The sequence below is a fragment of the Octodon degus genome, unplaced genomic scaffold, assembly GCF_000260255.1.
Source record: "Octodon degus isolate 3935 unplaced genomic scaffold, OctDeg1.0 scaffold00142, whole genome shotgun sequence".
Classification (NCBI taxonomy): Eukaryota; Metazoa; Chordata; class Mammalia; order Rodentia; family Octodontidae; genus Octodon; species Octodon degus.
The window spans coordinates 6701779-6720172 of NW_004524718.1; the positions used below are offsets into that span (position 1 = coordinate 6701779).

The window sequence follows — 18394 nt, forward strand, 5'->3', positions numbered from 1 at the left end:
AAATACTCCTGCTCTTTTAAAACACACTCATCACTTATCCCATTGTTGTTGCCAGTTTCTAAAGCAGTTTTGGAAACAATCCTTCATGACTGTCTTAATAAGTATCTTAGTTACTTTCCTGTGATAAGACACAATATTCAACACACAAAACTGTAAAGAGGACATGTTAATTTTGACTCACAGCTGGTAGAAGTTCCAGTCCATAGTTGACTGACTGCATGGCAGAGAGGCAGGAGAAAGGGGCATCACAGAGGAGAAAAAACTCCTGACGTGGTGACCAAATGCAGAGCAGAATAAAGGGAGGAGAAGAGCAGACAGACCCTCACCCCCAGTGACCCGCCCCCTACAACCAGGCTTCCGCTCCCAACAGCATTTTAGCTATAAGTGTAATACTCCACTGATGAATGTCACCTCTTGAAAGTAGACAAAGCAGACATCTCTTTGGGATGACATAAGACCCTAAACCATGACAAAGTGTGATGTGTGATCAAAACTACAATAAATACTACCGCCAAGTGTCATGCAGTGGAAGGACAGGCTGTTAGAAATATTATGGTGTGTGCACATCTGCCTTATTCTCCACATTTGGCATTGTGTAAATTCTGACTTTTCCCTAACGTTCAAATAATCATTAAAAGTAAATATTGGAAATCAATTCCAGACATTGAGGCAGCCACCACAGTACAAGTAAAAACATTTAAGAAGGAGGATTTTCAGAACTGCTTCCCAAAGTGGCAAGAACAATGAGATAAGTGTGTTCAAAGAGAATGGGTGTGTTTTGAGGGTAATTAATGGCAATGTGTCTTGTATTATATTTTCTTAATTTAAGCATTCATTGTGTTTTTAGATCACATCTCATATATGCTGCACTTTATTCTCCTTTCCCATAAACACTTGTGCTAGTTACAGGGAAGAATGCTGCTTTGCATATAGGTATACAAATATCTATTTGAGACATTTTGGTTATTTGGGGCATATACCCAAAAGCCTGGAATCACATAGAATTTGATAATTTTTTTTGAGGAATCATCATATTCCATAGTAGTGGCACCATTTTATAGTCCCATCAATAGTTCATAGGAGGGCCGGGGAGATGGCTCAGTAGGATATGCGCTTCCCTGGCAAGCACAAGGGTCTGAGTTCAATCCCCAGTTCTGCAAGAAAAAAAAAAAAAGAAAAGAAAAGAAAAATAATTCATAGGAGTTGATATTTCTCCACATTTTCATCAATGCTTGTCATTTTCTGGTGTTTTTAGTATAGCTTTCCTGACTGGCATGAGATATCATCTAATTGTGATCTTGATTTGCATTTTCCTAATAATGATATTGAATATCATTTCATGTGTTTGTTGGCCATTTGTGTATCTTCTTTAGAGAAGTGACTGTTCCAGTTCTTTGCCCATCTATTACATCAAGTTTTGTTCATTTTGTTGAGCTTTGCTGAGCCATAGAAGTTCTTTATAATCTAGAAACTAACCCCTTATCAGACACATGGCTTTCAAATACTTTCTGTTCTATATTTCCTTTTACCCTGCACATGTCCTTTGCACAAGGGAAGGTTTTACATTTGATGTAGTTCCATGTGTATATTCTTGCTCTTGTTGCTTATTTTTTTGGTGCTGTTTTCAAGAAAACATTGCCAAATCCAATGCCATAAATCTTTTATCCTATGTTTTCTTCTGTGTTGATAGGTTTAGCTCTCATACTTACATCTTAATTCATTGTGAGTTGAGTTTGGGGAGGCTAAAAACAGAAGGACCATTACAAGTCTGAGCTATGTAGTGACACCTTGTACCAAACATATAGCAATAATAATTAATAATAACAATATTTTATTTTATATTTGAGAGTTGATCAAAATATATGGTGAATGTATAATTTTTTAAAATTTTATTACAATAAAAACACATTTCAGTTAAGTGTAAGTATTATAATAAAGGGTCTTACTGCATTCTTTTCCATTTAACTCCCATCATTTGCTGAAAAGATTATCTTCAGGCTACAAGGCAAAAATAAATAAATGGGACAACATCAGACTCAAGGCATTCCACACTGCAAAAGAAACAACCAAGAAAATGAAAAGCAAATGATGGACTTGGGAAAATATTTGCAAACTATGTATTTGAGAGAAGCTTAATGTCCAGAATTTATAACAAACTCTACAGCACAATAGCAAGAAAACATATAATTTTATTTTTAGAATGGGCAAAGATCATGACAGACATTTCCCCAAGGAGGACATAAAAAATGTATAACAGTTATATGTAAAGATACTAGAAAACTTAGTTCTCTTTCCCATCTTGCAAGATAGCAGGTGAAAAAAACTGAGAAGCCAGACACTAAAGAGAAGAAGCCCAGAAGCCCAAAGGCTTCTGCTAGTGGTACTGGTAAAAAGGGTAAGGTAAAGAAAGCAAAAAAGAAGGAGCAGCCCCACTGCAGCCAAAATCTTGTCGTAGTTAGAGGAGTTGGTAGATACTCCCAATCTGCTATGTATTCCAGAAAGGCTTTGTACAAGAGGAAGTACACAGCTGCTAAACCAAAGGTTGAGAAGAAAAAGGAGAAAGTTCTTGCTACAATCACAAAACCAGTCAGTGGAACAAGAATTGTTAAAGAAGTTAGTGGTTAAGCTTTGAAAAATGCCTAGATACTACTCTACTGAAGATGTACCCTGAAAGCTCTTGAGGCACAGCAAGAAACCCTTCAGTCAGCATGTGAGGAAACTTGGAGCTAGCATCACTCCCGGGACCATCTTGATCATCCTCACCAGGCATCACAGAGGCAAGAGAGTGGTCTTGCTGAAGCAGTTGGCCAATGACTTGTTACTGGATCTCTTAGCCTTAATCATGTTCTTCTACGAAGAACACACCAGAAATTTGTCCTTGCCACCTCTACAAAAATTGACATAAGCAAAGTGAAAGTCCCCAAACACCTCAGTGATGCTTACTTCAAAAAGAAGAAGCTGCAGAAGCCCAGACACCAGTAATATAAGATCTTTGACACTGAGAGAGATACTAGATTCAGAGCACCACAAGGTGGATCAGAAAGCGATGCACTCACAGATTTTAGTAAAAATCAAAGCTGTTCCTCAGCTTCTGGGTTTTTTTTTTCCCTCAGATCTGTTTTTGCTCTGACAAACAGAATTTATCCTCATAAATTATTGTTCTAAATTTCTTACTAAGAACCTAATTAAATAACTGATACATTTGAAATAAATAAATAAAATACTAAAATCACCAGTCATCAGGAAAATGCAAATCAAAACCATTGTGAGGTAGTACCTCACACCTGTCAGGTGAATTCTTATCAAAATCACAATAATTTCTTGTGCTATCTGTTTGTTTCTTTTTTCAAAAGAATCTTTTTCTGTTTAGGTATTATAATATATGTAACTACTTTACTATAGAAAAATAAATTGATATGCTCTTCATTTCATTTTATTAATTTTGTGTGTGTGTCCAGCTCAGCCCTCCCTGAGGGCAGGGCCAATGGGGCATGTGGTACAAAGTAACCACTTTGAAGGTAACAAGAAACACTTTGTTAACTATTGCTGTTCTTTTATTTTGTTATGAAATTTTGTCTTATCTTTTCATAAAATAAAAATGTAAAAAATATTCAAGTGTACTGATGACAATATAGAGAAAAAGGAATCTTTGTGTTCTGTTAGCAGAGATGTATACTGGTATAGCCATCAAGGAAAACAGTACAGAACTTTCTAAAGAAATTGAAAATAGAATTAGCATAGGACCCTGCAATCCCTCTTCTGGGTATGTTCCCAAAGGAAGTGGAATCAACACTTTGTAAAGATACCTTATTCTTATATTCACGGCAGCATTATTCACAATAGCCAAGATGTTACCTACTTGTAAGTGTCCACTGAAAGATGAGTGGACCAAAACAATTATGAGGGCTATATGTGATGCAATATCATCTGGCCTTTCAAAAAAATAGATATATTTTGCCATTTGTTGCAACATGCATGAACCTGGAGGACATAGACATAAAAAAATTGCATAATCTCATTTTTATGTGAAAAAGTCAAATATATGGAATTAGATAACAAATCAATTATTCCTAAGGATAAAGAGAAGAGAAAAGGGATAACATAGACCAAATACTACACAAAATAGAAAAATAGGATGAATAAGTCTAAAGATACAAGGTGCCACATTGGTAGTTAAAATAATAGTACTACTGTGTTCAGTATTTTTATTGCATGAATAGATTACAGCTGCTGTTACCACACAAAGGAGAAATATGTATGTATTTAAAATGATAAACAGGGGCTAGAGACATAGCTCAATGGACTAAAGTTCCTGCTTAGACAAGTGCAGGGACCACGGTTCAATCCCCAGCACCACATGCCACGCCAGCTCCACCCCCAGGGCAGGCTGAGCAGGGCACAAAAAAAAATTAATCAAATAAAATAAAATGATGAGCATATCAATCTCTTTCTCTATAAAAAATTGCATTTCATAACTCTACACTGTGCTCTACATCTTAAGTATATCCAGTAAAATGCATTGAATATGTTTAATGAAGAAAAGTTTGTCCTTTCCCCACCTGAAAAAAATCCATGAAAAAATTGTGTGTGTGTGTGTGTGTGTGTGTGTGTGTGTGTAAGACTTCCAAAATGGTTCTTTTTCAAGATTTTTTTTGCTGAGAGAGCATACTTGGAAGCTTTTCAAGTGCCATTTAGATTTTTCTGTTTCTGTAAAAACATTCTTGATGTTGTGATAATTATATTAAATCTGTGTAGCTAATTTTAACAATGATAAGATCTAATTATTTAGGAAAAATATATCTGGGGCCCCAGATATAGCTCAGCAATGTAGCACCTGCCTGGAACGTGCAAGGCCCAGAGTCTGATCACAAATAATAAAAAACAAGACAAAGAAACATTTTATTAGTGCTATAGTTTGTACCATATAATCTTTGCATTCAGTGTAGGGAGTGTGCCCTCAGCATGTCTTCATTCTTTTTCTTCTCCTTCCCCATCCCAGCCCACCTCCCGCTTTCCACCTGTAGGTCCTCTTTCCCCATTTCAATTATTTTTTTCATAATTTTATTGAGAAATAAATATCAATGAGACAGTTTCAAATCAAATTGGTAGGACAATTCCAAAAATTAACACATTGCATACTACCTTCCTAGTGGTGGCTTGTTGTACAAGATATCCTAGTTACAAACACTATTAGAACAAATCCCTCTATTCCTTCAATTAAGAGTATGTAGCTGTATATCTATCCTAACCATTTTGAATACACACAGACAAAATGGACATTTATTTATATCGCCTTTTTTTTAGTTCCATCATTTAATTATAGGTGTGTGAACTCAGCAAAATATGCCAAAATAGTCAAGTAGTTCATAATAGTATTGGGTCTTCCGCTTGACTGGCAATGTCAGAATTTGTTGACCTGAGTCCCCTACAGCTCAACATAACAACATGGCTTTATTTCTTGTACTTTGTTTTAATACTTTTCTGCTGGATAGTTAAGACCAAGATAAAGCAAGACCTATGTAACAAGAATTATAGCTTTTGTATCTGATAAAGTCAGTAAAATCCCCTCAGGATTTATCCTGAGACCCTGTATCTCAGATACTAGATCATTTGTCAGTGTCAGTCATGTGGATGAGTCACAGCCATTGCTTAGCCAGTGTGCTCTCTGTGAAAGCCTGAGAGAAAGTTTTCTCTCCATGTGACTCTCCTTAGGCACACTCTACATGATCGATTGCTTTCCTCTTTGGCCCCATAATCTCCTTGATCAGAAAATTTGGGACACAACTGAGTTGCATGATGTTACAGTACAATTTCTCGTCTGTCCTGAGTCTTAATTGACTGTGGAAAGCTAGGCCAAAATGCTGGCTTTCCGTGTGGCCCTCCTTTTTCTCTAATTTTTGGTCTGCAAACTTAGGTTATTAACACTCCAGAAGAGAAGGTTATGATTACTGCCATATAACCTAGACTGTTGTGCTTAACCTCACTATCTGTCTGAATATCAAATATTTTAGGCATAACATGGAACAGGTATTTTTCATTAAGTATTGATATGTTAACATTAAGTCTCTACAGAATACGACAACAAAAAGTTAAGAAATTAAAATATATTTTAAAAAATAGGACTAAAGAATTATATAGGTTTACACATAAGTCCAGAAATCTAACCATATACAACATTGTTGCAGGACAGCCCTGCAACACTCCTTTTCCTGACTCCTGCCTTCTTTCACCACCCCCATCCTTTTTAAACAATTATCTACCTGAGAGACAGCATGGCAGCAACTGGTGTGTCATGACAAGCAGCATGCATTTGAAAGACCAGAATGACAGGCACTCCAAGCATGAACCTACTGTTACAAATTGCAATTTGCAGTGCAGTTGCTTAGTTCATAGGTGTCAGTATAAATAGTTAGTCTGGGTGAGAATCCTTCCAATTAACTGCTAAATTTGAAAATATTCTGAAGATTCTCAGGATCATTGCCTTAACCATCTTGTACATATAACTGTATGGCTTGCCTCTGTCATGTTTCCTAACTCTTCTCCTTGCTCTCTCTTCATTGTCCAGTTTTCAAATACTTGCTTTCCTTTTAATTGTATTATACCTTTCTATTTGTGTTTCTTCTTTTGAGTTCTTATACTAGGGAAACTATACTATATTTACACAAGTGTGTCTGGTCTATTTCACTTGTGAGTATATGTTCAAGTGGCATCCACTTCAATACAAAGGCTTCAAGTTTATCATTCTTTAGAGCTGAGTAATACTCCATTGTATAAAAGTACACATCTTTTTCATCCATTTCTCAGGTGATGGGCATCTTGGTTGTTTCCAAGAGTTGGCTATCACAAATCGTGCTGCTATAAACATAGGCACACACATATCACTATGATATGATGTTTTCAGATCCTCTGGGGAAATTCCCAGTAGAGGAATAGCTAGTTGAAATGGGATTTCCAGTCCAAGTTTTCTAAGGAGTCTCCATACTGATTTCCATAATGGTTGCACAGTCTACATTCCCACCAGCAGTGGAGAAGAGTTCCTTTTTCCCCACAGCCTCTCCAACATTTGTTGTTGAGTGATTTCTTTATGATAGCCATACTTTCCGGAGTGAGATGATATCTCAATATTGTTTTAATTTGCATTTCACAGAGGCTAGTGATGTGGAGCATTTTTTCATATATTTATTCACTTCTTTAATTTCATCCTCTGAGAAGTGTGTACATCATATCAGATGTCCATTTCTGGACTGGGTCCTTAAATTGTGGGGCCCTAGTGTTTTCTAGTTCTTTATAAATTCTAGACAGCAGACCTTTGTCTGAGTCCTTATTAGTCAAGATTTTTTCCAAATTTGTGAGCTGTCTTTTCACTTTGTTGGTAATTTCTTTTGATGTGAAAAAACTTCTCAGTAAGAGGAGGTCCCAGTTGTTAATTCTTTCCAAGTGTTTACCATGCAATTTGATTTTTTTCATGAAGTCTTTGCCTACCCCTATGTCTTTAAGAGATCCTCCTACTTTCTCTTCCAGGAGATTTAGTGTTTCTGTTTTAATATTTAGATCTTTAATCCCTTTTGACTTTAGCTTAGTTCATGGTGATAGACCTGGGTCAAGTTTAATTATTTGGCAAGGAAAGAGCCAATTTTTCCAGCACTATTTGTTAAAGAGGATATCTTTCTTCCAGTGAGTATGTTTGGTCCCTTTGTCAAACATAAGGTGCCTGCATGTGTTTGTAGGTGCTCCAGCATCTTCTAATCTATTCAATTAATTCTCGGGTCTATTCCATTGCCAATACCATGCTGATTTTGTCACAGTAGACTTGTAGTATAATTTCAGGTCAGGAATTGTAGTGCCTCCTGCTTTGTCTTTATTGCCCAGGATTGCCTTTGCTACTCTAGGTCTTTTCTGGTTCCAAATAAATTTTAGGAATAATTTCTCTACCTCTGGGAGGTGTGTTGGTGGTATCTTGATAAGGATTGCATTAAATCTGCACAGCAATTTTGGGAGTATGGCCATCTTCACAATGTTGGTTCTTCCTATCCAGGAGCATGGAATATCTTTCCATTTTATGAAATCCTCTATGATCTCTTTTTTCAGAGTACTGTAATTTTCCTTGAAAAGATCTTTGACTTCTTTAGTTAGATTAATTCCAAGGTATTTCATCTTCCTCGGTGCTATTGTAAAAGGTATTGTTTCTATAATTTCCCTCTCAGTGTGTTTGTTGTCTGTGTAGAGGAATCCTATTGACTTTTGGATATTGACTTTGTATCCTGCTATGCTACTGAAATTCTGTATTAATTCTAGTAGCTTCTTGGTGGAGCTTTTTGGGTCTTCCAAGTAAAGTACCATGTCATCTGCAAATAATGACAAATTAATTTCTTCTTTACCTATTCTTATTCCTTTTATTTCTTTCTCTTGTCTAATGGCTGTAGCTAATGATTCCAGAACTATATTGAATAGGAGTGGTGATAGAGGACTTCCTTGTCTTGTACCAGATCTGAGTAAAATATTTCAGTTTTTCCCCATTTAGAATTATGTTAGCTGCTGGATTTTCATTAATGGCTTTTACCAGGTTGAAGTAGAGGCCATCTATTCCAATTTTCTGTAGGACTTTGAACAGGAATGAGTGTTGGACTTTGTGAAAAGCCCTTTCTTCATCAATTGAGATGATCATGTGGTTTTTAATTTTCACTGTATGATATAGTGTATTACATTTATAGATTTTTGAATATTAAACCATCCTTGCATCCCTGAGATGAATCCTACCTGGTCATGGTGTATGATCTTCTTGATTATTTGCTGTATTCTATTTGCTAGTATTTTATTGAGATTGTTTGCATCTCCCCATTTTAATTATTAGTGTTACTTTTTAAGTTCATGCTTATAACATTTATTGATCGCATTCATTGTAGGTTGTTAGCACCTCGTAGGTCTTCTCATATCCCCTTTTCCTCCCTTCTTTCTCCTCTTCCTCAGTTTCTTGGTCCCCTTCCCATTTGTGCTATCTTCCTGGCCCTTTCCCTTCCCATTTGTGAAAGTTCTATTTTCCAGTTTCATTGTCATTGAGCTTTCATTTTTGTCTTTATTTATGCTATGAATAAAGCAATTGAGAAACCATATGGTATTTAAGCTTGTGGGTCTGATTTATTTCACTTAACACTATGTTTTCATGGCGTATCCATTTCCCTACAAATTTCTCGAATTTATGGAGTTCTTTATACCTGAGTAGCATTTCATTGTGTATATATACCACATTTTCTTTATCCATTCATCTGTTGATGTGCATACCAGATACTTTCAAGATATAGCTACAGAATTTTTAATTGCACTGCTATAAAAACTGGTGTGGTTGTATCACTGTAATATGAGATGTCTTTAGCTCTTTGGGGATGAATTATACAAGGGGAATAGCTAGGTCAAATTGAATTTTTAGTTTTAGTTTTTTTAAAGACTCTCCACACTTATTTCCATAATGGTTGTATTAGTTTATATTCCCATGAACAAATACTATTACATTATCTAATTCATGAAGACAGGATGTCTTTCAATTTACATGTGTCTTGAATTACTTTCAAAGATGTATCATGATTTTCAAAATACAAGTCTTTCACTTCTTTGGTTCAGTGTGTTCCTAAGTATTTTATTCTTTTTGATTCTCCTATAAATGGAATTGCTAATGTCTTTTTCAGATTGTTCATTTTTATTGTACAGAAATTAAACTGATTTTGTGGTCTGTAATTCTGCTGAATTTATTAGTTTTAATATTTTTTATAAAGTGTAAGAGTTTTCTACTTATAACATCATAAACTTCTTACTTTCCAGATTGGATGTCTTTTTAGTTTTCTTGCCTCCTTTCTCTGGATAAAACTACCATGCTAAACAGAAGAAAAAAACATCATGTTTTATCTTTTTTCCTCACCTTGGATGCAAATTTTTCAGTCTTTAGTCATTGAATATGACATTAGATACAAGCTTTTAATATATCATATTTATTAATGATGTAAAAAAAACAATTTGTAATAACAACCTAATAATTTATTGCATAAAAATGCTTCATCTTATCTCTAATATCTATTATTTAATTATTGCTTTTTAAATATAAATAATAATTTGAAATACACTCTTGCACAAACAATATTTTCTGAACATCTAAGCATCATAGTTACAATTTTTAATAGTCTATGTCTTTTTTTTTATATTTTAGGCAAGAGTCTACAGGGTGTTCAGGGTCTCACTACTGGATCAGACTCATAGTGATTCTCCTGTTTACAGCCTCCCAAGTGCTGGGATTATAGGCAAGTGCCACCACATCCCATCTCAATCACCATTTCAGCATGCCCAGAGAGCAGGGCTTGCACTGCAGGCCCGGGGATTGAACCCCCAGCCCCTGTACCTGCTTGCAGGTGCTTTAATCTTCTGTGCTATTTGGCCAGCCCAATAGTCTATGTCATACCAGTCACTGACTTAGGATATAAAACAGAATTAATGGACAAACTATATCTTCACCCTGAAGAAGATTTTCCCTGTTAAGACAAATAAATGCAATAATGCCAACATAGTTTCTTCAAAGGCAACATAAAGAGCACAGGTTAAGAAAGATAAAAGAAATCTCATACAAATAAATCATGAGGATGAATTAGGAATGTGCTAAATTCTAGATCAATGCCATTGAGTAAAAATATAATGTAAATTGTATATGTCATTGAAAGTGTCCTAGTCTAAGTGCCTGCTTTGGCAAGCATGAGGACCAGGGTTTGATCCCCAGTCCTGCATGCCACGCCAGCCCTGCCCTCAAGGCGAAAGGAGCCAGCAACCGAGTCCAGGAATGGTGATGCACACCTGTAATCCCAGCACTGGGGAGGCTGCAAACAGGAAGATCACTACTGCATAGTGAGACCATGCACAAAAACATTTTTAAGAAGTGTCTTAGTAAAATGTCTTTAAACTCTGAACAGAAAATTAGATTAATTTTAATAATTTATGTTATTTCATTTAATTTAATATATCAACATAGTGTTACTTCAACATGTATTCAGTATTTAAAATCTGCATGATACTTCAAAATCCAGTATATTTCACACTGTATCATGTCTTTTGGTCTCTTATTTTTTATTCTTGAGATAAGTTCTCACTAGGTTGCCCAGTCTGGCTTCACATGTGCAGTCCTCCCTCCTCGCCCTCCCATTTAGCTGAAATCACTGGTGTGTGCCGCTGTGCCTAACCTTACATCACATCCTTGTTCATACCAGCCACCATTCAGGTTTTGGTTGAGTACATAACTAGTGGCTGCCATTGTTTACAGAAGGCAGCTGTAGAGCTTGAAGACTAATCGCTGATGCCAAAAGACAAAGTAGTGGCTGTCAGAGGCCAAGGTAAAGAAAAAGATGAACAGCAAAAAGGCATAAAAGGGGACTTGCGGAACTTTGAAATTTTCTATATTGATTACTGTGGTGTTTCCATGATTGTGTACATCTGTGAAAATTCTTAAATTGGACAACTGGAGTGGGCGCCACTTGCTGTACATATATATTACAGCTTAGTAAATTGATTGTTTTGAAGGAGGCAGACAATGAAGATGAGAAGAGCCTAGAGTTTTCTCAAATAGTACTGAATCTTATTACTCTCTGAGGGAGCCTATTTTAATGATTTCCTAATAGTATGATCTTTTTATATCTTTGTTAATTTAATAGTCAACAAGTGCTTATTATTTTTATCTATTTTCTTAATTTATATTTATTTAACAACAATAGAAGTATTTAATGTATATTGGGTATCTACATTTTCCAAAGCATATCAACTTTTCTAGTCAACAGTAAATGTCTGAAAGAGAAAAAGAAAGGAAAGAAGGAAGGAAAAAATGTTCCCATGTTGCTTATTCATTTATTCCTTCATACAAAACAACAGCACAGAAGAAAAGACAAAGAGGCATAAGGAACTGAATGGACAAAATTCACTGCCAAAGGCTTAGAACATAGTTGAGGAAACCTCTCTGTCCCTGTCCCTGTCCCTGTCCCTGTCCCTGTTCTCTCTCTCTCTCTCTCTCTCTCTCTCTCTCTCTCTCTCTCTCTCTGTCTCTGTGTGTATCTCTGTTTCTGTGTGTATGTCTCTCTCTGTTTCTCTCTGTCTCTCACTTCATCTCTGTCTCTCTGTTTCTCTCTGTCTCTCCCTGTCTTTCTCTTTCTCTGTCTATCTCTGTCTGTCTGTCTCTCTCTCTCGCTCACTCGCTCTCTCTCTCTCTCACCCACACACACACACAAACACACACACAAAAAAAAAGAAACATACACACAAAATGACAGGTAATCTTATCCCAGATCATATAATGAAGTGTTAATGCAAAATAGATGAGGATTTGTACAACCCCTAAATTAGGACTGAGGCATATTGACTGTACTTACCAATGTAGTCTGGTTATATGTCACCAGCCTCTCCACGCTCCTGTCATCATTTCCCTCCTTTTTCAGAAAAGGAGATATGCCTACCACATGTTCAGATTTGATCGCCAGGTTTTGGCAACCCCTCGGGGTAGGTTTGTAATCGTAACATACAGGCCTCCCCATGGTTTTCATTTCAGTAAACTGAAACCTCAGCTTCCACTAAATGAGCACCTCAATATTCTTGAAGAGAATATTCGAAGACTGCTGCCCCTTCCTCCTCTAGAGAAGCTTATGAGCCAGGGAGAGACTAACAACGACAAGGAGCACATTCGCGTACGTGGGGCAGGGCCTGGGTGGCATGCGGGATGGTCATGGGACTTGGCGCCCTCCCTGCGGCCTCGCTCATGTTCACATCTGATTCCAGTTTCTCCACGAACGGTCCATGGATGCCCTAAGTAGGCTTCTGAGGACCATGATGTGGGACGACTCGAATGCAGAGAACTGTCAAGAGATGTTTAACGTGAGTAAGGCCACTACTCGCATAGGCCTCCCCCTTCCTAATCTGTCCCGCCATGTGCTGTGAGAACCCCACCTCATTCTTCACAAGAGGAGAGCCATTGTGGCCCATTCGCCCCACCACAGAGGACCAATCCTCTCAAAAACTGCTTGTGGGGGGTGGTCACCCTGTTTCACAGGAGACAGAGTGAGGAGGACTGTGAGAGAGAGGGAGAGAATGGGACTGAATGAATATGAAAAATACCCAAAAAAAAGGACATTGTTCTTCATCAACAGCTTCTCCGAATGTGGCTTGTTTCACCAAAAGAGTGGGAAAGAGAAAGAGCATTCCAGATCACGGCAAAGATACTGACAAGTGATATTGAGGCAAGTAATGCCCCAGAAATAGACCCCACGGGGGCTTCTGGGACAGCTCTAGCCCCGAAACCCTCTCCTGACCGAGGGATCTTGGGCCTCGGAGCAAAGGTCTTCCCACAGGCCCCCGGGTGGGTCCTCTAACTCCAGAGTGTAATGAGCACCCTAGCATTAAACCCACTGCTGTCTTCGCATTCTTGTTTGCTTGGTCACTTCTTAACCGTCATTAAGAAGTCACACACATTTCAGGGAACTTTTTTATTCAATCTCATTTTGAGGACCTGAGGGGAAAAAAATAGGGGGCTTGAGATAGAGTGTAGGGAAGAGCCTGGACGTCGCGAGACCGCCCTGTCATACGGAAGCCTCCTTTGTTTTAGGCACCAAAGAACTTCAAGATCGGCTCTCTCCTGGGGCTCCTGGCTCCTCACTGCTGTGACACCCTGCCCGCCATCCGTCGGGCAGCTGCCAGCTCCACTATTGCTCTGTTCTGTATGAAAGGTGAGAAGAAGGCGGGAACCCCCGGGTGAAAGGGGATGGTCCTCCTCTGCCTGCAACCTTTCTCCTTGTGCATCCAGTCTCTCCTGTCTCCTGTTAGGACTGCTCACCACTTTGGCAGTTCAGTTTCTCAGTTCTAATCACAGTTATTTACAGAATTTGTTTCTCTCTTGGATCTGAAGTGAATCATGTTTTTCTTCAGTAGCTCTGCTTTCCTGGGGTAGTTTTTTTAATGATAACACTGAGGCATTATAAAGATATATTATAAGAAGTAAAATATTTTGAAAGTCTCCAATTTAAATTACTGAGCAATTGGGCATATTAGCAATGCTTCCTCTGTCACATTATTTTCTTCAGAAAAAAATTCACTATTATTGCAAGCTAGGTAACTTTCAAAGTTCCCTTAGTAAGGTAAATTTATGGAGGTTTCTTAGGCTTACTAATCAGGATCTCTTCCTGTTTTCCAAGTATGTATGAAAAAATATCAGTACAAGAAAATATCTCTTTTTTGCCTTTATAAGTGGGATTTATTTGAAAAACATATAAAGATGGTCATTTTACAAGTTCAGTTACACAACAAAATAAAGAATGATAAGTTCCATATTTTGGCAAGCATAAAATATTTACAAAAAGGCATACTACAAATGACTGGGATAGAGTATTTATGAGCTAATGACCTGCATTAATAAAGAAAAGGGTCAAAAAGTAGAACTTCATATAAATTAACATCATTATGGTTGGTAGTTATATGCACCCATTATTGTAACTGCACTCATCTGATCCACCATCTATGTAAACAATTTATGACTTTAGAAAAGACAGAAAGCACCAGGAAATATTAAGAAATTTAACTCTTAATTAATAGAGTGATTTGTTCTAACAGTGTTTGTAAATAGGATATCATGTCCGCATCTTTACAGCAATTAACCACTAGGAAGAACGTATGCAATGTGTTAATTATTGAAACTGTCCTACCAATTTAGCTTGAAACTGTCTCATTGCTATTTGTTTCTCATTAAATTATGGGAAAAAAATTGAAAAAAGAAAAGAAATTTAAGACTTAAGTACCAGGGTGAAACCAAAAATCAGGGCCACCTCACCAGGCTAAGAAGTCATGCCGTGCTTCAGCAGTGACAATCCTACTTTTGGTAGACTCCCAGGTACAACCCAGACCACTCATCTTAACATCATCTCATGCTCATGTTCAACTTATCAATCCTCTAGGAACTCAAAATATTTACTGAGTTCCTTCTCAAGTATCAAGAACTGCTTTGATTCTGTGATCACAGAGATAGTACAAGCCCAAGAGTCACATAAGAAAAACACATTAAAGCCAAAAGATGAGATTTCACTGAAGGTGGGTAAGATTAATCATCAGTCCAAAGAAAATACTGTTCAACCATATTAGAGTAGATATGAAAGTCCTGAGGGATATGAGAAGATGGTTCTTTAAGGTTATATGCTTTGACCAATCCAATTCTTTAAAAAAAAAAAAAAAAAAAAAAAAAAAGTAAATGTCAACTAAGGAATCATTAATGAAGAAAATCTGTGCTAGTAAGGGAAATCTAAGCAAGAAAGATTTTTGTTGTTGTTGTTGCATTTTAGGGAAGGGTCTGCAGGATGTTCAGGGTCTCACTGCTAGATTAGACTTGTAGTGATCCACCTGTTTACAGCCTCCTAAGTGCTGGGATTACAGGCACACACCACCATGCGCAGTCTCAATTGCCACCTCATTGTGCTCCACAGGCAGGACCGGCAGGGCAGGCCCAGGGATTGAACCCCGGCCCCTGAGCCTGATTGCAGGCGCTTTAATCCACTGAGCTATTTGGACAACCCAAGAAAGACACTTTCATTCCATTATTGTTTTGCCTATTCTTTCTGTAGGCTATTTTTTTTCTGTTTTTTTTATTTTTCTTTTTTTCTAAATACACAAAAGTCAGATTCTCTTACATTCTTTGCTAATAAAAAATATACACTATTAGCTCTTTCTTCAATTAATTAATCCTGGAAGACAAAGAGAAAAAAGAAGTATTCTTCAACACCTTCTAGGCACAAGTAACTAGCATGATAGTACTTTAAAAACCCATGGATATTTATGAATGTTAATCAGTTTTAAAAAGAAAGTAAGAAAGATACCAGTTGCCTGGTCCACTGAAAGTAAGGTACCTGGGCTTTGAGCCCACATGTGTCTGACTTCTAAATCTATGTTTGTTCCATTCAGCTAAGCTGCCTTCCACAGAATGGTCCATGTGTTAGTTTCTACGACTAAGAAGCATTCAAAAGCAGAAAATTATTAGTGCTTATGTCTGTGTTTATAAAGTGACACCATACCTAAAAATTATATATATTTAATCACTTATATATATATATATATATATAATCACTTATGCAGTTGCTAATATAAACTACTATTACAATCTTAACATTTCAACTTTCTCCAGGTGATTCACTAAAAGTGAAACTTCAAAAGTTTAGCAGTACAGGAACATTATTAGAGCCTGGGCACTTATGATAGACACACCAGGGCTCAAACTCTAACTCATTTCTTTTTTTCTCACTGTTTGACTTTGGATTACTGGCTTCACATTTCTCTGCTCTAGATTTTCCATCTGTAAACTGGGGAAAAGCAAGAGGAGGGTCTACTTGGGCTAGTCTTCATGAATGATGAAGGAGACTGTTGCATGCAGGCTACTTAGCATGGTTCCCAGGTCTAGAAGCTAATCAGGCTGATTTCACTACCATCTTATCAGGCAGCCATTGCTATGTTGATTAAAGGAATCCAAGAGCAGAATTAGTGTCACATCAAAAAGTAGTCAGGCTCCTCTTCAACTCTTTCTTTTTTTTTTTTCTTTTTTTTTTTTTTTCTTTTTGGTGGAACTGGGGATTGAACTCAGGCTCTTATGCTTGCCAAGCAAGCACTTATTCTACTGAGCTATCTCTCTGGCCCCATCAACTCTTTCTTGATCTTTGAAATTTTATGTTTTTTTTTCCCCCTTTGGTGACTATAGGCATTCATCTGGAGCTAGAAAGACTGCAGAATTTACAAGAGGGGATAGAATGCGATGATGTCCAGGTCCAGATCAAGATTTCCTCTAAAATAGCTAAGGTAACAAGTATGGAAGGCTGGCCAAGGGATATAAAGTGGTTCTGGGTTAATTTACAAATGGTAAGCTAGAGACTCCTCATTGCTGCTAAAGGTAATAGTTTAGATATTCAAATCACACAAAAGGCATTTTGTCCTGTCCTTAGCTTTAGGTACACAGGCCTACTCAACACTGCTCTAAGTACAGGAAACTTGGTGAATTAAGTGGCTTTCTCAGGATGTATGATGCAGTGGAGGGAAAGGAACAATATGTATTGCAATTAATGTATATGAATGATAAAACTTTCTCTTTTTTGCTTTGTAACTTATTAAATTATTCTACAAAATAGCATAGCAAGTCCAAATTATAATTAAACCAGAAAATAAACATGTCTGCTTAATAACAATAAAAACCTACCTTCACAGGCAAATACATATAGGCAGGTCCACATATTACTACTGATAATCCCATTTTAGCTGCAAAGTCATGAATTGGATACATTCAGGTTTCAAAAGGACTGACTGTGCATGGCAGACACCAGAGTACCGCCCTTCCTGACATAAATAAGTTCCATTGTCATCTACATGGCCCATGCTCTGGTAGTGTGTAATCAAGTCATGAAATGTCACATAACAATAGGGAAAATAAGAGGACTCTGGTTCTGATGGTTAAAAGTTCACAGTCTTGTGGACCCACATTACTAGCTGCCCAGGACAGCTCAAGCCATGAGCTGTGGATTGGACATGTCTGCTATTATTAGAGTAGAAAAAGACAAGAACCTTGCCTTCACTGAGACTGCATCCTGAAAGGGCTCTTAAATCATAATATAATATCAGGTAATGATTGAGAAAAAGTCAAGTAAGGGAATAAGGGGAAGATCATTCTGAGAAGAAAGCCTCTTTGAAGAGGAAAATCATGCAACTATCTGGAAAAGAAAGCATTCCAGACAGAGGCAAAGTAGTAAGTTCAAAGGCCTTTCTTGAGATCAAGAAAGAGATAGTGAAATCTAAGATATAAGTGGGCTCAATTTCAGGGCATTACAGATCTTATTAAGGACATTAATTTGTACCCCAGTAGAAATCAAAATTCAGTGGAGGATTGACCAGAAGAGTCAGCATCAATACACACACTTATGCCAGGTGTTGAAATGTAAAAAGTCCCCCTCACTTAAAGCAATGCAACCCAGAATACACATAGGTGTCACCAACATTTCCCACAGATGACAATAAAGTCAGTACATTGGGACAACATACAAGGCAAAGTGAAAAATCTTCAGGACGGGCTGTATTGTCCTGATTTGGAAAGGTCTGCAGGGGCTGGGTGCTCCTGAGAAGAGATCAGGTTCATGTTTATGCAGAGCTGCTCTGACTGCTGTGGGGAAACTAGACATAGGCTGGGAAAAGCAGAGGTAAAGCAGTGAGTTTGAACACCTGCAAGAATCCAGGTGTTAGCTTAGACCAGGGTGACAGCAGCAGAGACAATGAGAAATTGATGAGAACATGGGAGAGAAAACGGGTAGGAAACACAGCATAAAATCAGTGCTCTTGTCCTTTAATTGTGGAATTGTGATAACTGAAT

The 18394-nt window shown here is 37.4% G+C and overlaps 1 protein-coding gene across 1 annotated transcript in view; it reads left to right on the forward strand.

Moving 5' to 3' along the window:
* Positions 1-18394, forward strand: part of Mroh2b (maestro heat like repeat family member 2B) — an 80411-nt gene that overhangs the window by 46081 nt on the left and 15936 nt on the right. Inside the window, exons 25-29 of the mRNA XM_023701880.1 lie at positions 12566-12701; positions 12793-12888; positions 13161-13250; positions 13616-13736; positions 16742-16839. Coding sequence (XP_023557648.1) covers positions 12566-12701; positions 12793-12888; positions 13161-13250; positions 13616-13736; positions 16742-16839 — 541 coding nt within the window. The remainder of the gene's footprint in view (positions 1-12565; positions 12702-12792; positions 12889-13160; positions 13251-13615; positions 13737-16741; positions 16840-18394) is intronic.